Source organism: Lepidochelys kempii, chromosome 1 (genome assembly GCF_965140265.1).
Source record: "Lepidochelys kempii isolate rLepKem1 chromosome 1, rLepKem1.hap2, whole genome shotgun sequence".
NCBI lineage: Eukaryota > Metazoa > Chordata > Testudines > Cheloniidae > Lepidochelys > Lepidochelys kempii.
Window position 1 is genome coordinate 58,828,479 of NC_133256.1, and position 27,918 is coordinate 58,856,396.

The 27,918-nt window shown below is 42.4% G+C and overlaps 1 protein-coding gene across 2 annotated transcripts in view; it reads left to right on the forward strand.

Annotated features, from left to right (window-relative positions):
* The first annotated feature begins 920 nt into the window (after positions 1-920).
* The window catches only part of LCP1 (lymphocyte cytosolic protein 1), a 40,102-nt gene continuing 13,104 nt past the window's right edge, over positions 921-27,918 (forward strand). For both annotated transcript variants that reach the window (XR_012158976.1, XM_073344553.1), the window contains exons 1-8: positions 921-1,064; positions 16,207-16,296; positions 18,857-19,020; positions 19,554-19,683; positions 20,031-20,163; positions 22,139-22,220; positions 24,556-24,721; positions 26,495-26,637. Coding sequence is in view for 1 of the 2 variants with exons in the window: in XM_073344553.1 (XP_073200654.1) it covers positions 16,230-16,296; positions 18,857-19,020; positions 19,554-19,683; positions 20,031-20,163; positions 22,139-22,220; positions 24,556-24,721; positions 26,495-26,637 (885 nt within the window). In the remaining variant the exon portion in view is untranslated. The remainder of the gene's footprint in view (positions 1,065-16,206; positions 16,297-18,856; positions 19,021-19,553; positions 19,684-20,030; positions 20,164-22,138; positions 22,221-24,555; positions 24,722-26,494; positions 26,638-27,918) is intronic.

Here is a 27,918-nt window from a genome sequence, read left to right on the forward strand (position 1 = left end):
TTGACTCATATGTAGTTTATGGTCCACTATGACCACTAGATCTGTTTCCTCAGTACTCCTTCCTAGGCAATCATTTCCCATGAATTGGGGTGGTCTCCTAAAACAGGAAGTTGCCTACTGTGGAGAGAACTCCTGTGCAAGTTTCACTGTAATACCATACCTTCATATGATAACATCCACCCCGAGATCGCTGTATTTGCATCAGTGATGGGATCTTAACCAGGGGGTTTATAATTCAGGTGTGCGGGGTTCCAAAGCACTCTACATCTTCAGGTGTAGGGTGGTCCAGTTAGTCAGTTTGTCTGATGGCTGGTGCTCTATTTGTTTTTGATTAAGGGTCTTTTTTCCTCCCCAGGAGTAACCTCACTGAAGTTAAAACAGTAAGAAACACTGCTCAAAAGAGTCAAAAGAGAAAGGGTGAAATCCCGTCCCCATGGAAATTAATGGGAGTTTTGCCATTGACTTCCATGGGGCCAGGATTTCACCCCAAGTTCCCATAGTACTGAAGATTCATTTTTACATACCAAGAGCCTAATTTTCAGTTACTTTAAGGCCCCTCTACAGTACTCTGGCAGTGTAGAGGTGGATTAAAGTAGGTGTAAATTACATTCACACCCACTTTAAAGCACCTTTTACATTGAGCCTTAGTGTGACTGTGAACTGTGACCTGAAACTGTAATTGCTTAATTTAGAAAAAGAAGAGGCATAAATAGTGTGTATTAGTGTATGTATATATAGGGAGAGAGAGAGACAGGAGAGAGAGAGAGAGAGACATAAGAGACATAAAGAGGAAGTGGAAAGAACTCTACATTTCAATGTGACCTGCTCTGTGTGAGTAATCAGGTGATGGGGGGGGGGGAGGGGAGGGTTGCCCAAAGTAAGCAATATTTCCTTATAAAGACAAAATCTATCTCACTGCCAGATGACGTTTAATCACTCTAGTCACTTCCTTCACTGGGGTCACATACTGAAGGTTGACAAGTCGCACTTCGGATCAGAAAGGAGGGTTTTCCTAGGCACACTCCAACCTGCTTCTACTTATTTTTTTACAGCTTTCAAACAAGGTAATTTTACAAAAAATCTTATCTTTCAGTTTGAGTTGGACCACAGCATTAGATTTCTGGTATGCTTACAGCACCTGTTGTTTTTCCGTGCACCTACCCTCAATGCGCACTCTAGCAGTTTAACTGCACAGGAAGCCTGTGGTCACCAGGAGCAAGAACATAGGATCAGTAACAGCATGAATCATTTTCCAGTCTGGTGCAGATTATTTCTATAAACCTTTGGGAGTACATGTGGTGCGTTATTCTGGTATATTGCCGTTCGTTCGGTTTGTATCGGAGTTATCATCTGTATTTGATCCATTTGAAAATGTTGGGAGAATAAGAGTGGATTGATGTGGTGGCGTAGTTTTAATTTTCGTTCCAGTGGTCTGAAAAAGGCCGACATTTGCTAGCTGATTTACTTTTTCTGATACGGCTTAAAATTGTTGCTTGTTAGGAAGTCATACAAGCTAACCTATTATCTATCTAATTTCACTGTGCTGTCCCTTCCCCGATAATGGGAGCCATATTGGGTTATCAATTTTAAGGCAGAACTTATCACTAATTTCAGTAGAGACTTCTGCTTAAAAACATGTGGGACGGCCCCAGAATAAAACTTGCTTTTTAAAAGCCCCAGCCAATGTGCATTTAAGTCATTTAAAGTATTGCCATTGACTTGAATCGGCTTTGATTTAGACTCTAAATTTATTGTGTGTTCCAAGTCTCTGGATTCTCCGGGTGGCTTTATCTCTTCTGAGCATTCAGGTGATGTTTGCACAAACAAGGACCTATCTGCTGATCCTTCCATTCCATAATTTCCATATACTTTCCTGCCACCCTCAGCCAGGCAGGTGTGGATTCACCATGAAGTTAATTCAAGTTTAATTAAGCATTGGCTGTATAGCATTGGGGAACATTATGTCTCTGGATGACTTTGATTTCCAAACCATAAATGAAATGAGATGTCAGGTTCTGAATACATGACACTAAAATTTCAGGAAAGAATAACAAATATATATTAACCAAGATACAAAATCTTGGTTAATGTGACACAAAACTAATGGCCAAATCCTGTAGTCTTTAGTCCTCATTTGGGCAAAAGTCCACTGACATCAAGGGGAGTTTGTCTTAATTCAGGATTTGTCCACTAGTTCCTGCGAACATCAAGTGAAGATCATCTTAAAAACAAATTACAAATGAGGCTACTTCTTTAGGGATGCAGATGGATTGTTGACAAATGGAGTTTTGATCATTTTGGTGAAATCTCAGGGCCACATGTATGTAGAGGGGATCCTCCATACACATATCTCCCCCTCTTTATGTTGAAGGGGTGGGTCAGACCTCCATGGTGTCAGATGACCTGAAAGTAGAGAATGAGTGGAAGGGGAAGGCAAGGAAGGACCCAGGCAGTCTCCCCCTGCATTGAGTAGAAACAGAAAACCCCCTTCTTACTGGAAAATCCCATTAAAAGTGGGAACTACCAGCATGAGCCATTTGGGAAATTCCTGATAGCACAGCGAGGTATTTCTGCATAATGCGTGATTTGGCTGATAGAAAGTTCTGCTCTCTTGATATAGTGTCAAAATTTATTTACTATAATCCCAGAAGCTGAAGTAAATGATAATACATTCTTCCCCACCCCAGAAAAAATCATATAGTCAGTTTTTAATCAGACGCCTCCATTGAAATAAATTAAGAGTTCTGCCTAAACATGGATGATGTAATATGGCTCTAGAATTTTTAAGATACTTTTCAAAAATAACTGACTGTAAGCATATGCAGAATGGCATTCACTGAGTATAGTCTCCTCTCTTCTGCCCACAGAATTAGCATGAAACAGATAGTGTTATACCATGCCATTGATTTTTAAGGCCTAGTACTGGTATTAGAGAGAAGAGCTTAAAATTCAGTGGCACAATATGACTCCATGGAAATGATGACCTTAATACAAAGATTTTGATGGAGGTCTTACAGCTATGGTTATCACAAAGATTTTATTAAAATATGTGCTTACTTTGGAAAGTGTGTGTATATAGGAAATGGGTGGCGAAACAGGGAGATAAATTAAAATTAAACAGTGACTTGCCTTCAAAAAAACAGTTGACTAATTCATCTACTTATCTGTTTCATACACAGCTGCAGAATCTAGTCAAATTCTGATGATGTTATGCAATATGTTTAGCAAATCAAACCACATTTAGCATACTAAATCCTATCTTGTTATCATACAGTCATAGGCTCATCATTGGTCATTGGTACTAAATCAGGCCCTTTATGATTAACAAAAAGGAAAATGGGTGCTGAGGATACAGAATAAATTGATGCTGAGGGAAAGAGAAGATGATGATGATTTTCATCAGTTAAATTATTATTATTAATGATTCTTATTTCTAGTAGTTACCTATTACTGTGAGGATGACTAGATTGTGGTAGCAACCTAATATGGTAGGCATTTTCTGAACACATGAAGACACGGCCCCGAGGTAAAGAGTGTGCATGCAATCTTAAAGACGAACACAGGTGATCGGTGGGAGGGGGAAAAGGATGAAACACACAAACAGAATGATCATCAGGGTGGTAATGGGCACATGACTTCTTAGATAGGTGTTTGTCATTTTTGTTCTCTTTTTTCAAAGTTAGACACACTAAACTCCCCTTACCCCAGCTTCCCTCCATAATTTAACCCTCCCATCTTTCTCTCATGCTGAATCCCAGATTTAGTTCTGGGGTCCTTAGGCCTCTCTTCCCCAACATTTCACCTCCCTCCCCCCATGCAGAGGAGCAGTTCATTCATGAATCAAAGAAACAGGAAAGTGGATGATTTAGTCAGATAGTTTCTTGAAGGAATCACAGCAGTGAGTTTTCTTGAGGGAAGGTGCAGAGGCAGTTGTGGGAGAAGCAGACAAACGGCACTGGCAGAGTAGAGAGGCTGGGTGAGGTGATAAGATACAAGGGCAGGTAGGTAAGGAGAGGCAGAATTATGTAGGGTCTGAACAGGTTTAGAACAGCAGGCTTAAGGAAACTTTAGTTTACTTGGAAAATAATAACTAATGGGAAGGACATCCTAAGCAAGGTTGTGGAAGCAAAGATAAAGGGACAATTAAACAGAAGTCATTCAAGAGCCTATAGGCAAGCAGTACACAACAGCCAAACAACAGTAGGATACACAGAGTTTTTTTCCATTTCTAGTATTCTGGGCATAGCTGAATGACTTTGGGCCATATCATGACCTCAATTTAAAAGCAGAACTCCCCACTGAAATCAATAAGAATTTCTGCATAACTGATAATACAATATAACCCTTAGTATGCCCCAGGAAGAAATCTACCTGCAGATTTTCATATGGGGGGAAAAAGCAAAAAGGACTGGAGACTATGAGAAAAAATCCTTCATAAATCCAGTTGGAACACCAAACTCAAATAAATATTAATAGTTTATACATAAACATATTTTGGCAGCTCTTTGTTTTACCTTCTGAATATATTTTGAAAGTTTAGCTGGTTATGATTATTTTACATGCACCATGTTATTGGTTACATACTAATTCGCTTGAAATATGTACAGTAATTTTCTTCTATGAATTTATATAAAATAGATTTATTATACTGCATACATATGCAGCATACTTTAATTGAGTAAACACTCTGAGTTATGTCTAACAACCCACCACCAGGTGTCATGCCACCACATTTTGCAGAACCCCCGTGACTGTATTGCATAGGGGTGGGGGATCGATTGGAGAGAGGCTGTCCCCTATTTACCTAAGATTTCTTTTGCAGTCCCTCTCTGCACTCAGTAGGTGCTGAACATGTAGATTAAGTCTGCTTGCTAATAGACAAAGTGGGCTTTGCTGGGAATTCTGCTCATTCCCCTTCTCAGGTTCTAAGAAGTGTTGTGTCAGCTATTTCTACAGCAGGAAAAATCTGAAGGATTTAATGCACAGAGTGGCAGGGCTAGTGGTTCCACAACTCTGCATAGCCACTGGCCAAAAGTCCCTGCAGGATTAGCAGTCACTACTACAGCCCAGTAGTGGCTGGGCTGGTTCGTGGCAAGGAGGATTCCATTCCCCTACAGTCTCTCTGGAGCTCCCTTGCATAAAGTCTGTTTACTTAAGCTTGGTCTAGGACCCAAGATTTGGCCTTAAGGACTTAATAAGTTATACTGAGAAACAATGTCCTTTCTTGAAAGCTTATGAAACTAAGACTTGTGTAGCACCAACATGTTGTCCTTCAAGTAGAGATAACTATGTTGTTTTACTACAGTCTCTTCAAATTCTCACTGTCTGAAATAGATGCATGAAGGGATCAGATGCAACATCTTTATCATTCAGCAGCTATATTAGGGATGGTTATAGCCTTTGGGGGGAAGGTATTATCATTTACTATGGACCAATTGTGAACCCCTTATTCACACTGGGGAGCAGTTACTCACGGAAGTAATCCCACCAACTTCATGAGGGTTTCACAATCCTACTCTGTAGTTCTGTACAATGCCTTGCATAGTGGGGTCCCAACCTGGTTGAAACCTCTAGGTGCTACCGTAATAGAAATGTTACATATTGTTAATGGAGTCGGGTACATTTTTGGCTGTTTGGGATTCAGAATTTAATTCAACACCCTTGAGAAAATTAGAATGAAACATTTAACTTTATTGTGTATGTGTAGCCATTTAAGTAGGCCGATGGACAAACTACAAAGAATATATACCTAGAAAAAGAGCATTTTCTTAAATGCAGCATATTCAAAATACATTAGTTGGTCTATGCCCTTCAGTGATTTTGGAAGTCATTTTACTAAGAATTACATTTTAATCTGATATTTTGCTCAGAAATCGTTGATGTTTCCTAATGCAGTCAACCACAGTGGCCTAAGAAGGAGTACTGTGGAAAGGGATCTGGGGGTCATAGTGGACCACAAGCTAAATATGAGCCAACAGTGTAACACTGTTGCAAGAAAAGCAAGCATCATTCTGGGATGTATTAGCAAGAGTGTTGTAAGCAAGACCTGAGAAGTAATTCTTCCACTCTACTCCACGCTGATAAGGCCTTAGCTGGAGTATTGTGTCCAGTTCTGGGCGCCACATTTCTGGAAAGATGTGGACAAATTGGTAAAAAGTCCAAAGAAGAGCAACAAAAATGACTAAAGGTCTAGAAAACGTGACCTATGAGGGAAGATTGAAAAAATAGAGTTTGTTTAGTCTGGAAAAGAAGGCTGAGAGGGGACATGCTAACAATTTTCAAGTACATGAAAAGCTGTTACAAGGAGGAGGGAGAAAAATTGTTCTCCTTAACGTCTGAGGATAGGACAAGAAGCAAAGGGCTTAAATGGCAGCAAGGGAGGTTTAGGTTGGGCATTAGGAAAAACTTCCTAACTGTCAGAGTAGTTAAGCACTGGGACAAATTGCCCAGGGAGGTTGTGGAATCTCCGTCATTGGAGGTTTTTAAGACCAGGTTAGACAAACACCTGTCAGATGTTTATTATTTAGTCCTGCCTTGAGTGCAGGGGACTGGACTAGATGATCTATTGAGGTCCCTTCCAGTCCTACATTTCTATGATTCTATGATGATAAATAACCACTGACAGACAAGGTGTTGTAGTGGGTCCTTTCACCTTGGGAGATGTGGGTTCAAATTTTGCCTTAGACTGCTAGGGAAAAATCATTAAACCACATAACTAAACCACCACACAAATGGGAAGGATCGCCAGTCTGTTCAAGAACCTCCAGACTGAAAAAGTAGGAGTGTTGTAGATTAGCACTGAGGAGCATTGATGGCTCTATCTAGCTGCCTAAGGCATTACTGTCAGCTAGATTCCTTTAGACCCCCCACCTATAAATTAATCCTGCCCCGACTCTGGCAGAAACTTTGAAGGAAGGTTGACATGCTAACACTGCTTGTCCTCCCGGGCTGTGAATCCATCCTGAGTTTCCTTCTTGGCACAGAGAAGTGCAATTTACCTCTGACAACACTAGAGAATCTAGGGTTGTATGTACATTACAGCTTAAAATAACAAAAATAGAATATAAAATGTGTCCTGAGGAATGAGAGGGAGGAAATTTTAGACTATGCTGTAACAGCATTACATTTGTTTTGCTGAGCATCAGCAACATTATTTTTCTCTCTCCATTTAGTGCCTTTATGGATGCTGATTTTAAAGAAGTTAGGACTTTTTTTCTTCTTTTTTGGCCAGTGAACGGAAGCCTAAAGTTGAGCAACTTTTAAGCCACAATGTTGTGGTTTATAGCATTGATTCTTCTTTTCGCATGAGATCAACTGAATAATTTCTCTTTTTCTCTCTCCTTGTGTGTGAGAGCAAAAAAGGAAGAAAATATTATGTGCCCTCCCGGCAAGACTACTTGCAGTTGTCAAAAATGTTTATGGCCCAAAACATAAATGCCGTACAAAATATACTAGTTGGACACATAGTCTGACCAGGAAGCCTTTTGCATGGGGGCTGTAGCTCGGTCAGAGGATGTATGGGCAAAACCATGGAGACTATGCGTGCTAGTCTCCATAGAGAGATAGAGAAATATTCCAGGAGAAGAATGTCCTAGCAGAGACATTCTGATCACCATCAGTTACATGCACATGGATGAGGAGGGGGATTTAAGAAACATTGACTGGAGGAAGGATTTAGTGAGGAAAATCCCCCAAAGATACCAAGTACTCCCATAGGTGTTGGAAATAGGGTTGGTGGGGGTGCTCCCACACCTCCTGGCTTGAAGTGGTTTCCATTATAGACAGGGTTTACAGTTTGGCTCAACGGTTCTCAGCACCCCCACTATAAAAATTGTTCCAGCACCCTTGCCTATTCCCGTATACCTTTGTGATATTCAAGTACACTTGGGGTACATCAGAAGATGCAGAACTCCTTGTCACTTTCTGGAGGCTCCTTCTCATTTGCTGTTGCTTATCTCATTGCCCGGATGTGCTGTAGGTAAGGAGAATTTTCCTGATGTATTTTGGGTCAAAAACTCTCCTTAAAATTAATCAGAAAGAAATGCTAATTCAGAAAAGTGGAAAACTATTCTATAATCCTGATGAAAAATCCTGCACAAAGAAATCTGGTCTCAGATAACTGACAGCTTGGATAGGGCAAGGAAGAGTAAAGAAAAAAAAAAGGCATTAAAGGGGATCCAGCTCTGCCCAAGTAAACAGTACTGTGTTGTTGGGGAGGGGGAGACCTCTGTCTTGTGTTTTTCCTCGACTGCTCTAAATGCTCTATTTCGCGGGGACGACATGCTTCTTGTTCCAGCAGCCTAAGTGAAAATAAACCATTTAGAAGAGGGTGGCTGCGGGAGTTGAAAAGTTATGAGACAAGGGACACACCCAATTCGCCCCTCCCAGTTCCCCACAATACTCTAGAAAAAAACATACTATTAACAAGGTAATGCCCCAATGGGTAAAGAGTGTGTGGAAAATTTTTATTTCTTCAGCTATTCCAGCACTTTAAGTCATTGCTGAGTTGATAATGACTATTCCAATATGTGTTCATGAAATGTAATGTTGCCACATAAAATTTGCCATTTTGCTCTGGGCAAAAAGTGCAACTTTACTTAAGGTGCACTGATATATCTTCACAGTTTTCATTCTAGTGCCTGTGAGAAACCGTAAAATGGAGCTTATGAAACAAGAGCTTCTTGTAACTAATTTAGTACAAATTGTGAAAGAATTCAGTATTTAATGATTTTACTATTTAACATTTATATTGCACCCTGAGTGCACACTTACTTTGCTGAGTAATATGTAATAATTCATGAGATTACAGTACTTTTCAGATTTTTTTAACTATGGCCTCATAATCAGAAGACATGAAAGAACATTAATGCTGAAGCGCATCAGTTTAGTGGTGACATTTCATTCCTCAGTTTTGAGAGTGTTGTTTTTGTTCTTCCATTATGTCCTAGGCAGAAAATAGTTTGTCATTAGATCTCTTAAAACATCCATGGTATAGCTGTTCCTTTTGAGGATGAGGTCAACTAAAAACCAGACAAATTACACTGTTGTATTATTTTAAATATACAACAATAAGGGTAGTGGCTTTACAGAAGCTATTTCAGTGTAATTTGTCAGCATTCTCAGCACACAGGATGAGAATAATTTTTAAATAAAGAAACACACAAAACAACATTCAGATACGGTTAAGAAGCTGGAACAAGAATGCATTTGCACACTTTGCTCCTAGATTGCAACATTGGTGTCAGTGGTGCTTTGAAGGTAAATAAAAAGACAAGGCCCCAGAGCAAAGTTACACACAGTCTGGATGTCCCATTACAATCTTAAATTCAATCTATCCAAAACGCAGCTTTGTACCTCTCCTTTTAATCTGTTTCCATTTACTTCTGCCTCTTTCTCGCTGTTGACAACTCCACTATTTTCCCCATCTCTCCGGCATATTGGTCGTTGTCAGCTCCTTCCTTTGCATTCAAGTTCTTGCTAAGTCCTCTCTTTTCATTCTCTATAATGGCCGCCAAATCTGCCGTTTATTCTGCTATAACCCTTGACCATACCTTGCTCATTCTTCACTTTGATTAACCTTGTCCTTCCTGGCACCCCTGCCTCTCCCCTCTCCCCTCTATCCAAAACAACTGCTGCTAATGCTATTTTCTTTCCCACGGTTCCAGTCACGACAACCCCTCCTTAAATCTCCACACAAAACAACAACAATGAGGAGTCCTTTGGCACCTTAAAGACTAACAGATTTATTTGGGCATAAGCTTTCATGGTTAAAAAAACAACTTCTTCAGATGCATCCATGGGCGGTGAATTCTATGGGCCCATGGTGCCTGGGCACCAGGAATATTCCTGGCCTGGGGCCCAGCTCCAGCAATGTTTGAGGCCAGGTCTAACCCTCTGCCCCGCCTTCCACCCCTGGGTGCTCGCCTCCCCCCCCCATCTTCTGGGTGATTTAAAGCGGCCTGGGGCACCGCACCCCCCCACCCCTTCCCAGAGCCTGCACCCCCACCACTTTCCCACACACCCCCTCCCACTCCCAAACTCCCTCCCAAAGCCTGCACCCTCTTCCCACCCACCCCCTCCTGCCCCCAAACTCCCCTGCACCCCCACCCCCAGACCAGAGCCTGCAACCAAATACCATCTCAGAGCCTGCACCCCTCACCCCCTCCTGCATCCCCACCCCGTTCCCCAGCCTGGAGCCTGCACCCAGCACCCAAACTCCTTCTCAGAGCCTGCACCCCCACCCGCTTTCCACACACTCTCTCCTGCGCCCAAACTCCCTCCCAGAGCCTGCACCCGGCATCCCTCCTGCACCCCAATCACCTCCCCCAGCCCAGGGCCTGCACCCCAGACCTCCTCCCCCCACCCTAACTCCCTCCCAGGGCCTTAGGCAGGTGGGGGGCAGGCTCTGGGCGTTCTGGGCACCACCAAAATTGATACAAATCTGCCGCCCTGAATGCATCTGAAGAAGTGGGGGTTTTTTACCCACAAAAGCTTATGCCCAAATAAATCTGTTAGTCTTTAAGGTGCCACCGGACTCCTCGTTGTCTTTCCACCTTGTTCACCTTACTAGTAATCTCCTGACCCCCTCCTTTGCCTGAACTACTGTCTTACCTTTGTTTGTCCTCTCCTGTCTTCTCTGCCATACGCAGCAAACTCTTTGGAGCAGGGAACGTGTCTTACTGTAAGTTTTATAAAGTGTAGCATACATTTTTTACAGTGCATTGTGAATGACAAGTTACAAGGTTGTTCAGATTCAGATGGAGTTGCTGGACTCCCAACAATCCCAATATCTGGGGACTTTTTGCTAGAGTCCAAGCCAGTGTCACTCAGTGAAGTTCTGGAAGCACTTGGGTAGCTTTGGGATACTGTACATTGCCTTTTTAAATAGATCAGCAAGTTGAGACACCAGCTGCTGCCAGCAAGCTGCCTCCGTCCTGAGCCCTGTTTTATGTCCCCCTGCTCTGTGGAGATGGGGTATAGGAGCGGGGGGCAGAAGCAGGGAGAGGGGGACACCCTGACATCAGCACCCCACTTCCCCCCCACCCTCCGCACAGCAAGCAGGTGGCTCCTGGAAGCAGCTCCAAGGCAGAGGGCAGGAGCAGCACATGGCAGTGGGGGGAGGGACAGCTAAACTGCCGGCATGGCAGTCGATAGCCTGCTGGGCGGCTGCTGCACAGGGAACTTAGGGCAGCGGGGAGCTGAAAAGGGGGCTGCCGGTCCACCCTGGTTCCAAGCCCCCACCTGCTGGCTCCACCAGGCTGCTCTTCCTGCAAGCAGTGGACAAAACAGGAGGCTGCCAAACAACATTATAAGGAAGCATTGCACAACTTTAAACGAGCATGTTCCCTAATTGATCAGCAACGTAACAACGAAACAACATTAACCAGGATGACATTAAGTGAGGAGTTACTGTGTGTGTGTGTGTATATAAAATGTCTTTTGTCTGGTGAAAAAATTTTCCCTGGAATTTAACGCCCTATTTACATTAATTTTTATGGGGAAATTGGATTCGCTTAACATCATTTTGCTTAAAGTAGCATTGTTCAGGAACATAAATACAATGTTAAGCGAGGAATTACTGTACCGGATGATCTTATTTTTAAACAATATCTAAGTATTCAATTAGCTAAACAACACATGCAATTACTGTACAACAAGACAGTCATTAGCAAGTTTCTTTATTCCATTAAACAAGTAGAAAACATTTATCCTTATTGGGAGGGTCCCCAACTTTGGAATTGCAGAAAACCAAACACCCTTGCCCTGCCCCTTCCCTGAGGCCCTGAATCTTCTCTGATGCCTCACCTCCTGCTCACTTCACCCCCCTCCCTCCATTGCTCACTCTCCCCACTCTCGCTCACTCGCTCATTTTCACCAGGCTGGGGCAGGGGGTTGAGGTGTGAAAGGGGGTGAGGGCTCTGGCTGGGGGTGTGGGGTTTGGGGTACTGGAGGGGGCTCTGGGCTGGGACCATGGGGTTCAGAGTGCGGGGGCGGGGTCTCTGGGTTGGGGCAGGGAGTTGTGGTGAGGGAGGGGGTTCAGGCTCTGAGAAGGAGTTTGGGTGAAGGGAGGGGGCTCAGATTTGTGGTGCAAGAGGAGGCTCTGGGATGGGGGGTGGGCCAAGGGGTTTGGAGTGTGGAAGGAGGCTCAGGGCTGGGGCAGGGGATTGGGGTGTGGGAGGGGGTAAGGGCTCCAGCTGGGGGTGAAGGCTCTGGGATGGGGCTAGGAATGAGGAGTTTGGGGTGCAGGAGCGGGCTCTGGACTGGGGGGTGGAGCCAAGGGGTTTGGTGTGTGGGAGGGGGCTCCAGGCTGGGCCAGAAGGTTGGGGTGCGGGAGGGAGTGTGGGGTGTTGGCTCCGGGAGGGAGTTTGGGTACAGGAGGGGTTCCAAGCTGGGGCAGAAGTTTGGGGTGTCGGAGTGGGTTTGGGGTGTGGGCTCTGAACAGCAATTTCCCCAGGTGGTTCCTGGAGGCGGCGACATGTCCCTCGGGTCCTAGGCAGAGGTGCGGCCAGGTGGCTCTGCGTGTTGCCCCTCCCTGCAGGAGCAGCCCCCGCAGCTCCCATTGGCTGCAGTTCCTGGCCAATGGGAGGTGCAGAGCTGGCGGTTGGAGCAAGGGCAGTGTGCAGAGCTCCTGTGGCCACCCTTGGGCCTAGGAGCTGAGGGACATGTTGCCACTTCCAGGAGACAAGTAGGGAGACTGCCAACCCCGTTGCACCACCAACCAGACTTTTACCGGCCCGGTCTGTGGTGCTGACTGGAGCCGCCAGTGTCCCTTTTTGACCAGATTGTCTGGTCGAAAACTGGACACCTTGACAACCCTACCTATTGGTTAAGGTACATGAGGCACCTGGCCCTTAACAGCTCTCTTGTTTCTCAGTGCATTTGATTTAACCACCTCAGATAATTTCAGAAAAGTGATAGTAAGTCATAAGTATAAATTAATGCACAGAAAAACTCCCTTGGCAACCCCAACAAATCAAACTCTCAAGCACCATCTTTCCAGAATAAATCACATTGACATTAACAAAATTTGTTTCTCTTACTCTGAAAACTTTCTGGACAAGATTCTTCTCTCAGTTCTTGCAATATACATTTGCGGGACCTTCACTGACTTTATTGAGCAAATCTGGCCAAATATGAGACTATAAATATTAAAAATAAAGACTTAGTTCTTTCGCTCCCTTTACTGCAATCTCTTGCCAAATTGGGGTTAAAGGTAATCTTGAAACAGTGTAGGAGCGGTGTTCCACTAGGGACTTTGCTGCTGATGTTATGTGGATATTATGTACCTGTGATGAGGTACTAAGGTGCCCAACTTTACAACTTAAACAGTTATGTGACTTGCAAAGTCCCACGATAGAATTGTGCCAATGGCAATTTAGGGTTAACTGACAAAATCAGAATTTGAGGATCCCATTTTGATCGCACCCCAGGGTAAATAGGGAGTAACTCCATTGAAGTTGGTGGCACAAGAGGATATTAGGTACTAGGATTAATTGGGTGAAATTAAAAGGTACGGTTAGACTGAGAATATAGAATAATTCCAACTAATGTGTGTGTGCTGGAGGGGAGGAGACATCAGGGTACTTTAGTGGTATGAATACCGCAGCACCTTGGCAGTTCCAATCTCAGCTCTGACACTGACTCTGTAGCCTTGGGCAAAACATTTAACTTTTCTGCTCAGTTTCCCCATCCATAAAATGGGGCTGATAACATTGACCTCACAGGAGTATGTGAGGATTAATAAGAGTGAAACCTGTGCCTTTGCTGGCCATTATTATCAGGTTGCATTGTACTTCATGGACCAAATTCTCCACCAGCATATGTCCATTGGTTTCAGTGGGACCATTTATGCAGGTGGTGAATTTGACCCAATATCTGTAATTGAATTGTGTGATAGTCTGTATGTGCTATTATTGTTGTTTACAGTATCTATTGTACTGTGGAATAATCTTCCTGGAGCAGTGTTAGACATCCTTTTGCTTGATAAAGGATCTAGACTGGACAGTATAAACCTGCACTGGAAAATGGATTAATGAGATGCCTTAATAAGTCTTTTCCATGATTTCCTCTCCAGTAGGTCCCTAAAAGTAATACTTCTTAATACTGCTAAAAATATTATTTGTTTTACATAGCACCTGGAGGCCCAATTGTACGAAGTACTATACAAACACAGACACACAATCCCTGCCTTTAAAAAGATTACAATCTTATTTATGTATTGTGTTATTCTTCTCTACGGGCAATGCTTCAAGAAAGTCTGAGCAAGATGAACCAGCTTTCTCTCCTGATGAAGAAGTCTTTTAGTTCTGATCCAGAGCTTGCAGAGATTAGGCAGCTAAACTGTGCTACTGTAGGGACAGACAGGATGAAAGAACCCACCACAATGTATTGCCTTTGGCTTATTTTTAATCCATTTCCATAAAGAGTTCTCCTTCTACGCCACACTTACTGACATTATAAATCAATGCATAAATTCAGGAAGGCATTAAACCTGAAATCCAGATAAATGGTGCTTAACTGTTATACTCAAATTATTCTAGCAAATGTGTTAAGTATCATCTTCCATTTTTCAAATCTACCCTAAATATCTTTTACAAAATGATATAAATGTTTGCAATCTGGGCCTTCTCACTGAAGTTATGGGGGTTTTTTTAGGTCTGAAGTAGTTTTAGTGCATTCTCTTTTGATTCTTTCCTAAACAAGGGCACTGCAACTGCAGCAGCCACCCTCAAACCCTCTAACTAGGGCCCATATAGTATTCTAGTCTAGTCTAGTCCTTTTATTATGTTGTAAATCGTATTTATCACACTAGTGCCTAAGGACCAACCAAAAGTGGGGCCCCATTGTGCTAGGTACCATACGAAGCTAGAACTGTAGACAGTCTCTGCCCCAAAGAGCTTACACTATAAATAGATAAGACGGGGCAGGGCAGGACAATCCCGCTCCCATTACCATGGTACGGGAGCACCCTTCAGCAGTGCATGCAGCGATGTGACAAGCATCTGTCACAAGTGGAACTGAATCTTCCACCCCTGTGCAGCATTCTCAATGACATCAGAGCGAAGGCACAGTCGCTATAGAACCTAATCCTTCTTTGAGTTGCATGGGTGTACTGAGAGGGAGAGGGCACAAAATGCCTCTTTCTCCCACCGGGTGCCCATAAAACAATAGAACTACAGTTTGAACCGCGAGCTGAGGAGAGCATGAAGATGAAGGCCCTGTTACGACACCTGACAGTGTATCCCACTCCAAGGGAATACGTGGAAGACCCAAGCAGGCCCTGAGGACGTATGCTGCAATGTGAAGCGTTTGCTAACTGGTGATCCAAGCTGCCCGCCATGGCAGCAGCAGCAAAGTGCTCCCAATCATGTGTTTGCCCCCAAACATCCTGAGCCATCCTGACCCCCACTTGCAGGCTGGCTTTGAGGATTCCTGAGTGTCCAGCATAATTCTGTTCTGTCCCTCCACAGAGTAATTAAGGCAAGTGAGGACAGGATTTAGGTATCAAAAGTATTCACCAGCCTTGATAAGCATTTTGGGCAGGACTTATCAAAACAGCACAGTTTGGTAACAAATCAATATGGATTTACATCTATAGCAGGGGTGGCCAACCTGACACTGAGAAGGAGCCAGAATTTACCAATGTACATTGCCAAAGAGCCACAGTAATATGTCAGGAGCCCCCCAGTGAGCTCCCCGCACCCCGCTCCCAGCGCCTCCCGCCCACCAGCAGCCCCGCCAATCAGCGCCTCCCCCTCTTTCCCCGCACCTCCCGATCAGCTGTTTCATGGCATGCAGGAGGCTCGGAGGGGGAGTGGGAGAAGCGAGGGCATGGCAGGCTCAAGGGAGGGGGCAGGAAGGGGTGGAATGCAGGCAAGGCCTGTGGCAGAGCCAGGGGTTGAGCAGTGAGCCCCCCTGGCACATTGGAAAGTTGGCACCTGTAGCTCCAGCCCCGGAGTCGGTGCCTCTACAAGGAGCCGCATGTGGCTCCGGAGCCACAGGTTGGCCACCTCTGATCTATAGGATCGAAAAAGGTTACCTCTTAGTTACACTCCTGGATACAGATGGAAACCGTGTTGTAAATTATGAAGAATGATGCAGTGACTTTGTGTCATGCTGTTCATTGTAACTTCTAAGTGAAATTGCTTTGAACTTCTGACTCCTAAAAATAAAAGACACAAACTAATAACATGCATTTTCCTGCAGACTTCTGATTCAAAGAAGTAAAAATGGCGTCAACAACACACATCTCAGAGGAAGAGATGACAGACTTAAGAGAGGCTTTCAACAAAGTCGGTGAGTACAGTTAGCATGTAACATACGACACGAGGTAAAGTTGTATTCTATCCCGCTGTACTGGCCAGCTTCAGTTAATGAGCCATGCTTCAGTACTGTCATACTGTGAAATGGAAACTATATGAAGTAATGTTCATACAACTGCAGTCCTTTTCAAATAAAACCACTTTAGCCTGCAGTAGCTTTCTGGAAGTATAGTATTGGCATTCCTTTGCTGGATGAAGACAGCAGAAGGTTGCGAAACTGGTTTTATGAAATAATTTGAAAACATGAAGTATTTTAAAGCATTTTCACCCAAACATTTATTCAAGGCAAATTACTGAGAAGACAAAACAAGGATTTTTGATATAACATAATACATTCCCTAGGGAAACTGAAACAAAGGCAAATTAAAAAAACCTCAAATGTACAGCCCCTTTTCCTTGATCCTTTTGTGCTCTAGGTGTGTTTTTAAATTCATATCCCCTTTTCTACTTTTAAGCCCCATTCTGTTTTTCTCTACTTACACCGGACCATCTCTCTCCCCTGATTCTAAGGATATGCATTTCTGTCTCTCACAGCTCACTTATTCTCAGCCATTAAGTCCTTTCATTGCTACGAAGCATTTTCCCTTTCTCAGTCCTGATCCTCTCTCTAGGTCCTCTTCTCTCTACTAGTTTCTGTTTTCACTGTGAAACAGACATTGAAAGGACACTTTTCACAATCCCATATTAATCCATACTTCTGTTGCTAAGAATTATAGAATCATAGAATATCAGGGTTGGAAGGGACCTCAGGAGGTCATAGTCAAAGCAGGACCAATCCCCAACTAAATCATCCCAGCCAGGGCTTTGTCAAGCCTGACCTTAAAAACCTCAAAGGAAGGAGATTCCACTGCTTTCCTAGGTAACCCATTCCAGTGCTTCACCACCCTCCTAGTGAAAAAGTTTTTCCTAATATCCAACCTAAACCTCCCCCACTGCAACTTGAGGCCATTACTCCTTGTTTTGTCATCTGGTACCACTGAGAACAGTCTAGATCCCTCCTCTTTGGAACCTCCTTTCAGGTAGTTGAAAGCAGCTATCAAATTCCCCCTCATTCTTCTCTTCTGCAGACTAAATAATCCCAGTTCCCTCAGCCTCTCCTCATAAATCACGTGCTCCAGTCCCCTAATTATTTTTGTTGCCCTTCGCTGGACTCTTTCCAATTTTTCTACATCCTTCTTGTAGTGTGGGACCCAAAACTGGACACAGTACTCCAGATGAGGGAATGATCACGTCCCTCAATTTGCTGGCAATGCTCCTACTTATACAGCCCAAAATGCCATTAGCCTTCTTGGCAACAAGGGCACACTGTTGACTCATATCCAGCTTCTCATTCACTGTAACCCTAGGTCCTTTTCTGCAGAACTGCTGCCTAGACGCTCAGTCCCCAGCCTGTAGTAGTGCCTGGGATTCTTCCGTCCTAAGTGCAGGACTCTGCACTTGTCCTTGTTGAACCTCATCAGATTTCTTTTGGCCCAATCCTCTAATTTGTCTAGGTCCAATCCTCTAATTTGTCTAAGAAGCAGCCTCAAATGTAAATCCTATGTGGCTTTGCTGCACATGACATGGTCAATTTCCAGCTCAACTCAGGAAATCACAACATATACTTCTTTGAAATCTCTCTTTGGGCAAATGAAGACTACAAAACAACATTTGGGACAATAATATATATACTGAGAGTATAGGAGAGTTTATTACAAATAACAAGTTGCTAGCATTTTCATATGTCAAAGAAAAAATCTGTCTACATGACATCTAAATAGTTTCAAAATATAAATCCCCTCATTAAAAATCTTTACAAATCACAATAGGCAACTGAGGTAGAATGTTTCATTTTAAATTCCATACAGTTCTGCATTTTGATGCTATGGGTTGCTGATAGCTAAACATTTGTATGTACAGGACTCTCACCAATATCCAAAGCAAAATGAGAAGCAATGAAATAATGGGACAATATTGGAATAATCATACTTCTGTTATTATTTGCCTACTACTGTTACATGTAACATGCAAGGATACTGTCATGGAAAGAGATTAGAGAAATAAAATGATTTTACTAATTTTTTCTCATTTGCGTAATTTGCACATTTGAGAGCAATTTGTGAATAGTCATTTTGCGTATTTTCAGAAATGCTCCTACAGACAGGGTAATCTCTGCCTAACTCACACTCTCATTTTAGCCCTTAATAAAAGAATGCAGTAGGAGAAGGCTAATAACTTTTGGTTTTGAGTTTGTTTTTGTTTATTTTGTAAAACCATTAATTCAGTGTAAATTTAATAAATTCAAACTATGAATACATCCACATATCGCGCTGCTACTGTAACATATATCCAACTAACATACAGATTCTTCCTTCTTTTTTTGTTTCATGGTCATTATAAACTTTCCTTGGGATTGAAAAGGTCACTGCAATTGTTAAAAACAATTTACTATATTTTTGTTATAAGATTAAAAAAATCATTACACATAATTCATATTTCCTGAAAAAAACCTTTTCTGTGCAGACAGGTTCATTAAGCTGTTTTTTCCTTTACAGACATTGATGGAAATGGTTTCATAAGCAGTTGTGAATTAACAGAGCTGTTCAAAGCAGCCAATCTGCCTCTGCCAGGATATAAAATCAGAGAAATCACTCAGAATTTGATGGCCACGGGAGATCAAAACAATGATGGCAAAATCAGCTTTGATGAATTTATTGCAGTGAGTAAAATGTTATTTTGGAGAATATCCTCTAAAAAGAAATTCAGAAAAAAAAACAGTCTAACTTGCAAAACTAGAGCTGGTCAGAAATTTTCTGTCAAAATGATTTTTCAGTGGTAAATGCAGTTTCCGCAAGCTGGGACAAAAACAAATGTTGAAGTATTGGAATTTCCTGCAGGATGGAAATTTCAGAATTGCACTTACCTCTGTTCAAAATTTAAACTTCTAAGGGCTTGTCTCCAGAATACAAAGACTCTGTAGATTCCTAATACTCTTTAACTTCCTATTTATTAGTTAAAATATAAAAAAATTATAAGGTCCAATTCTGCTAAGGCAGCCACAAGTGTGAACTCTTGCTGAGAGTGCCCATTCAAATAATTGTTAGTATTACAGATTATTTATTTATTCGATGCCCACATTGTTTTCAGCTCTGAAAAAGACATAGAGGACAGCATGGTCCCAAGAAATTTACAACCTAAAAGCTCATAGTTTTATAGCTTGCAATTTTAAAATCACTCTCTGTATTTTGAAAGGTATTCCACGGCCTGAAGAGCACAGATGTGGCTAAAACCTTTCGAAAAGCAATCAATAAAAAGGAGGGGATTTGTGCTATCGGTGGAACTTCAGAACAGTCCAGTGTTGGAACCCAACATTCTTATTCGGGTATGTAGAGTCAATTGATATAGGTAGTAATTGCAACTAAATGGTCCCTTGGAGATCATTTCGCAACTGTCAGTGTGAAAAGCCTTAGGAAATTGCCGTATCGATAAGGGAGACTTAGAACAGGCATATTTTGGACAAACTGTAATAAAGCTGAGGAGAAGTAAGAGCAGTATTTTGGCCAAAAATGCAACCTCCCTAATTTTAAATAATTGTTCGGTTCTCAGGTGGAATAGATAAGTGTCAGAAAAGGTACCAAATCACTTTTAATAAGAACTGAGATTTTCATGTCAAGAGAATTGGTAAAAGTTTTAGGCTCCAAATTGATAGATCTGACCTTTTGCTTGCAGAAGAAGAAAAGTACGCCTTTGTGAATTGGATTAACAAAGCCCTAGAGAATGACCCTGATTGCCGACACGTGCTCCCAATGAATCCAGACACTGATGACCTCTTCCTGGCGGTTGGTGATGGCATCGTGCTGTGGTAAATACCACCTATGTTTCCCTACACAGTTAGGCCCTGACCCTGTGAAAACTGATGCGTGTGCTTACCTTGAAGTACACAAGCAGTTGCGTTGCCTTTAGAGTTAGGCATGTGCGTAATTCTTGCAGGATCAGGGCCCTAGTGATTCTCTTTCTCACACATCTTTTCTCTTAAGAGATTATAAGGTTTTTTCAAACTATTGTTTATCATTGAAAAATAGATATTTTATATGTTAAAAGTGATTGTCTCTGTCCATTAGAATCAGGGGAGAAATAACGAAGCCAACAGGAATGAGCCTGAGTAGAAAATGAATAAAAACTGGGTAAGGACCTCAGAATATAGAACCCAGTGAGTTTTATATACTTATTTGCATATCTGAAATGTCCTGCATTACACAACATGGGCCAAATCCTGAAGTTCTCACTCAGTCCTTACTCATATACAATTCTTATGTAGGATTAGTTGGAGATTTAGATGAATAAGGACTTCAAGACTTGGCACAATGGGCATTTTGCTGAAGATAAGAATGGAATAACTTAGTAAGGGCTTCAGGAGATGGTTCTACCTTTTCTATTAAATGAGACTGAAACACAACCAACCTGCCTAAATGTGAAGGACTCTGAGCAGCCCAAGACTTTACAACTTACTATGAAAGAACTATATTGTTAGATACAAAGAGAAAATTCCATGTCAGGCATGCCCAGTAAACACATGAACGTGTAGGTCTTTTTCTTATGTACTATGTTTTGTAATAGTAATAAGAAACTTGAGACAGGGCATTTCTAGGGGGTTCCTATCTAGATGCATGCAAAATATTTGTGATGCAAAAATTATGGTTTTCATATTTTATTATGAACGTGAAATTCTGCTGAAGTCTGCCTATTTTTTGAGCAAAATTGAGACCATTTTTGTACAGACTGGTTCATTTTTGAGTGAAGATGGATGGCTTTGTGTCAAAAATGTGTGTAAATCTGAGGATTTGTTTGCAGTTGTGGACAATGAAAATAGCTATTTTTTCAAATTTTGCATGAAGTCTTTGGAGGTAGAGGGTGAAAAGCAATGTGAAACAGTGAATCTTTTGACATGAATTTCCACAAAATTAACATTTTGAATTTCACACAGGTTTACTTTATTGCTCTTTTTGGCCATTATTCAATATATCTGTCTGTCACCTTCCATTCCTCCACTGGTTAGGAAAAAGCTGTGCTAAAATATTGCAGTACATGTGTGTATGTGTCTGTGTCTGTCTGTGGGGGGGCGGGGAGGAGACTATCTACTGGTGTTCCTGGACTTTTTAATGCACTAAGCAAGGTCCTGTGGTCAATTCAGTCTCTGGATATTTGATCAACATGCCACACTTTGCACTGATTAGATCTCAGCTGGAGTATTGTGTCCAGTTCCAGGTGCCACATTTCAGGAAAGATGTGGACAAATTGGAGAAAGTCCAGAGAAGAGCAACAAAAATGATTAAAGGTCTTGAAAACATGACCTATGAAGGAAGATTGAAAAAATTGGGTTTGTTTAGTCTGGAGAAGAGAAGACTGAGAGGGGACATAACAGTTTTCAAGTACATAAAAGGTTATTACAAGGAAGAGAGAGAAAAATTTGTTCTCCTTAATCTCTGAATATAGGACAAGAAGCAATGGGCTTAAATTGCAGCAAGGGAGGTTTAGGTTCAACATCACGAAAAATGTCCTAGCTGTCAGGGTGGTTAAGCACTGGAATAAATTGCCCAGGGAGGTTGTGGAGTTTCCATCATTGGAGATTTTTAAGAGCAGGTTGGACAAACACCTGTCAGGGATGGTCTAGAATAGATAATACTTAGTCCTGCCCTGAGTGCAGGGGACTGGATTAGATGACCTCTTCAGGTCCCTTTCACTCCTACAATTCTATGATATTATGATGAAGGTTCAAAATGACTTTGGTGTAGGCATAATGACGTATTTCTCACTTGTGTTTATTCTTTAATTTACAGTAAAATGATCAACTTTTCAGTGCCAGATACAATTGATGAAAGAACAATCAACAAAAAGAAGCTCACTCCATTCACTATACAGGTACTGAAACATCAAGTATAAATGCTGAGTCGCTGTTATGTAATTAATTAGGTGTAATACTATACATTTCATAGCTCTGCACAATGCAGCCAGACACAGTTTGTGGCAAAGTAGGGTACTCAGGCTGCAATTCTGCAAATATTTACAACCATGCTTAATTTTGAACTTGAGAATCATCCCATTGAAATCAATGGGACTACTCATGTGCTTATAATTAAGCCAGGGTATAAATCTTAGGATCTAAGTGATAGGTGCCTAATGAATCTCCTTCCTTAGAAGTTTTTAAGGTCAGGCTTGACAAAGCCCTGGCTGGGATGATTTAATTGGGGATTGGTCCTGCTTTGAGCAGGGGGTTGGACTAGATGACCTCCTGAGGTCCCTTCCAACCCTGATATTCTATGATTCTATGAATACTACAGATGGGATGAGATGAAGACAATGACAAATTCAAATGTGGGTTAACTGCTAGAATACTAAATGCAGGTGAAAGTAAACACTTACCGGTATGGTAGGGGCAGGACCTCGGGCGGAAGGGGCGGGGCTAGGGAGTCAGCCTCCCCCAGCCAGCCCATCCATGCTGCCTGGCCTGCACCGCCCGGGGCTCCCGTGGAGGGGGGAGGGGGAGCAAAAGGGGCAACAAGATTAAAGCGCGGCCATGGCCGCGCTTTAAGCAGCGTCCTTTGCTGCGGCAGCACTTTAGCGTTGCTGACCCTTTTGTGCCACCCACCCCGTCGTCAGCCCTGCCGGTAGGGTCCATAACAGTTTGTTACAGCAGGACCCCTGACGGGGGGGGTGGGGAAAGGGGCAGCGATGTTAAAGCGCTACCCCAGCAGTGCTTTAATGTCAGCTGCGTACAGGCCAGTCCTGGCAGCCACTTTTTACTGGTACGCCGTACAGACCCATACTGTCTGACTTTCACCCCTGACTAAATAACAGCTGAGTACTGAGATTAAGTGACTTGCCCATGGGTCACACAGGAATTCTGTGGCAGAGCCAGAAACTGAACCCACATCTCTTGAGTTCCAGTCTAGTGCCTTAATCAAAAGGCCATCCTTGCTCTAGAAAATACCACATATGTGAAAGATGGCTGAGTTAACGCCGTTGGGCCCTTAGCGTTTGCATTTTCTTTTGTGATTTTTATCTGTTCAACCGGCATGTTGGATTCATTTTGTAATGTACATTGCGTGCGTGTGTGCACACCTTCATTATTTAAAGATGAACTGGAAAACAAAATTCTACCTGCCAAGATCTAAATTCAAGTTTATTCTGTTTCCCTTACAACAGTATGTAGAGATACATCGTTCTATACAGTGTATATATGTACCTCTGTACCAGTATATAAATAGATATCTACTATATATGTACACATAACCCACTGTAGCCTTCAGTTACTCTGATTAAATGGAACATTAGCCAGGCTCAAGTAAGCTTAGAAGCCATTAAATTGGGTTTCTGGGCTGCAGTCCACATTTTTTCAGTTTTAATCCTCTTGGTCAGCAGCACATCTTACTGATGCAGCACAGATCAATCCCTGTCAGATTTAGATATGATTTAATCAATATAACGTATGCTTTAACTTAACCCTTTTACAACTGTCAAATAAAGAGAGGGGGATTCTTTTTAAATGCTATAAATTTTTCAGTTTATGACAATTTACGCTTTGTGTCCCCGTGTATTTTCTACCTAATTGAATGTACCTCTCACACTCATGGTGGTGAAATCCATATGATAAATTGCAGAGCCAGAAAACAAATGGCATTTGTCATGCACCTTTGCCTGCCTCACCTGCCCTCTGCCCACTAGTCCATCTCCCCAGGGACTTATTTGAACAACCCAAACCGTTGAGCAGATTCAAACTGCCCCTTTGAAAAAAGAAAAGAAAAAAAAGCCACCTGCCTGAAATGTTTCTTCTTTTCACCCCACCATCTTGATATATGGAAGCTCCTTTTTCCACCCCACATGCCTCAAAATATGGATTTTCTCTCTCATCCCATATTCCACCGGTGTAAACACCAGAATGAGCAATATCCAGAACAGGACAAGTGTGGGGCTTAAGGTCCAATGTCTTGTAATACTTCAGGAGAAGAAATGGAAGCTTTTCCATGTTGCAAAGGAGAGGTTCCCTGTTCTGCAGAAGGGCACAGGACTTGCTTTTACTCCTGGGAGTTCTGAGCTATCACACCCTAAGCCCTGATCTGAAAATTGTTATATCTAATTTTGCTCACTGTATTTCCACTGAGATCCCCTCACCACCTGCTCTTTAGTTCTCCTCCTCCCTCCCCTCCACTATTTAGTTATTGCCAAATAAGAAACCTCTCTCTCTCTCTTTCTTCAGGAAAATTTGAACCTTGCCTTGAACTCTGCCTCAGCCATCGGGTGCCATGTTGTTAACATTGGGGCTGAAGACTTAAAAGAGGGGAAACCTTACCTGGTCTTGGGCCTCTTATGGCAAGTTATCAAAATTGGCTTGTTTGCCGACATTGAGCTCAGCAGAAATGAAGGTACATGCGGTGCACTCTCTCAAACCACTGCTCTCATCTTTAGAAGAGTTATTTCAACGAGTCCTGTGGACTCTTAGGGCTTGTCTCCACTTACTGGGGGAATCGACACACGGTGATCGATCCACCGGGGGTCAATTTAGTGGGTCTTACCTGCTAAATCGACCACCGATCACTCTCCTGTCGACTCTGGTACTCCACCAGAATAAGAAGCATAAGGTACTCCGGTCAATCCAGCAGGTATAGACACTGCAATAACTCGACCTAAGGTACGTTGACTCCAGCTACACTGTTCACGTAGCTGGAGTTGTGTAACTTAAGTCGACTTAGCCCTGTAGTGTAGACCTGCCCTTAGTCAAGTCTTCATTGCCTCTCTTCTTCACTACTCTGCTTCCCCCAGTTCTAGTCTCCATAAGCCCAGAGGCCCCATACTTTCAGTCCAACCAAAATGTGCATCCTTGTCTCCTTACCTACACCTGGAATCAGGAGCACATCATGCCACACTCAGGAAGCCTTGCTGGTTTCCTGTACTTCTCAGAATCCAGAGCCAAATCTCCCTTCTCTTAAAAATTCTGTGTGAACTTGCCTCAGCATGACACATGCACACTGCTCTCCAACCATATTTTTTCCTGCTGCTTCTTTCCCTTCTCCCCTGGATGTGTTGCCCAGTTATCAGCACTTCTTATAGCCCCCCTCCCCCTCACCGCCTCTGCCGTCTCCCTTGAACATATTGCTCGCCTTCTTCATTCTCCCCTGCACACTGCTGTCCTGCTGAGTGCTGGCAGCCCCACTGACATCTCCAGTTGCAGAGAATGGCTCCATTTTCCTCTCTTTCACTTATTATATATAGTGATGGTATCTAGAAAAGGCAGCAAAGCTCACTCCTCTTCCTTGTTCCCAGCTGTTTTTAAAGGCCTCCAGGCTCTCCTGGCAATGAAGAACCTGGCCACTTGTAGAAACAGCTGGAAACAAGGAGGGAGCCAGCCCCAGGTGACCAGCCAGCTCTGTAAATCACCAGCCATTGCTCCAGGAACTATCAGTGACCCATAAACCACAGCTGGGAACTGCTGGAGTATTCATTCCCTACTTTCTAAACTGCCTTGCTCTCCATACTGATGCTCTTCATTCTTCCTGAAGCTTAGCCTTTGACAACAGTTCACCGCTTCACCGCTGACTGGCCACATCTGTAGATGTTACATACATGAGACAATACACTGTAAGCTACAGATGTTACTTTTCTTTGCACTTTTAGTGTGTAAAAAGCTGGAAACCATTCTGTATCACTTGTGAATGAACAATGCTCTAATACATTGTGTTGTATTTTTTGTCTATGTAAAATGTAGCTCCTTAACATAAAATGAAAACCAAACGCATTTGAGAATGTATGGCATGTGAAATAGAAAAACAAAATTAAAAATCCAAAATGTAACTCTGCCAGTAGAATAACATTTTTTATTTGAGCACGGCAGGAGGAAGCTGGGTTTGCAATTCTGCGATGCTGCAGTTATGCAAAACACTGCCCAGAACAGAGCAAAATGGCTGTAACATCTCTAACATCAAATTAAATCCTTAACAATAAAATAACTGCAGACTCAGGTGACAGCTTTCGTTTTACTTGAGCCTCTCAAATATATAAACACACTGATCTCCCACATTTTCTTCGGTGGGAGAAGGATCAGGCCCTTGCTCAGTAAAGGCAGTTAAGAAGGATAAGTTAAGAGCACAGATATTCCTGTGCATGGTGTTTATTTTTCTTTCAATTTTGTGCTTGCCCAGCTCTGATTGCCCTTCTGCGTGAAGGAGAGAGTCTAGAGGATCTGATGAAATTATCCCCAGAGGAACTGCTGCTGAGGTGGGCTAACTATCACCTGGAGAACGCTGGGTGCAACAAAATCAATAACTTCAGCTCAGACATCAAGGTATGAGAAACACTGATCAGCTACAGCAAAAATAACAACCCCAAACTTCAGTTTTCTCCTCTGGATGAGCTTTTTCACCTGGAGGTGATGGCTTAAGCCCCAATCCTGAAAACACATATGTGTGTGCTTAACTTTAAGCTTGTAAATAGTCCCATTCAATTCAATAGGACTACTCACATGATTAAAGTTAACCATGTAGGTAGGGTGTTTCCAGGGTTAGGGCCTTAGGGTATGTCTACACTGCAGCTGGGGATGAGCCTCCCAGTCTGGGGTAGACAGAGTTGTGTTGGCAGCACTCGTATTAGCATGCGAAAAATAACAATCTGGCTGTTGAAACACAGATGGAGGCTTGGGCTAGCCACCCAATAACAAATAAGAGTGGGAAGAAAATATGAAAGATTTTGAGCCCAATTCTGCAGTCACCTCAGGCATAAAATTTCCACTGAACTTAATAGATTTTTTTGAACTCAATAGATATTTTGCCTGGAGAAGGGCTGTGGGATCCTTACATAGGCAGGCTGGAGAGTTATAGAATGTAGCTAATTAAATCTAAACTATGATTTATGTCACATCAATGTTGGAAAATATAAAGTAACATTGACTTCAACAGGGCCAGGATTTCAGCCGATGTAATTATTTACTACTTCTAATCAGCTTTGCCTCTTTTGTAAATACATATGTATACAATGAATGTATGCTTACAAGGAAGCATTTGGGTAGAAATCTGGAAACTTCAATGGAATCACTTGTGCAAATGAAGACAAATCTCGGCAGTAAAGGTTTGCATGATATCACCTGGAGCCTTTTCCCATGTATCTAAATAGTAACAATTTCTTGGGTTTTTTTTTTTTTTAAATCTGAATCTTTATTTGAAGGGTTGTATTTATGTTTAAGATGATTTCTGACGTGAGGTTAATTTTTTGTACACATGGAACCAACACTATGCTTTATAAAACATGAAAGTAAACAGTATGTGAAATCTTTGTCTTGTTCTAGCCTTTTTCTGGAAAAATACTTGTTAACTGGTGTCAGCTTTAATATCTGTCCTTGAAAACTTTACTTTCTACTTTGTGACCAATTCAATGTTTCTTTAAACTCTGCTTTAAACTTCTGTCTGTTCTTTTACTAAACCTTTAGCTGACTGACTTCTACAGCCTTATAAAGGTATATTTTTCATATCTCTAATTTAATATGTTCATATTAAATCCATTCTATCCTTTTTTCATAAATGCAACATGTAGTATTGTGTTTAATGCTTCCAGCTTTTCCATATTTCACATT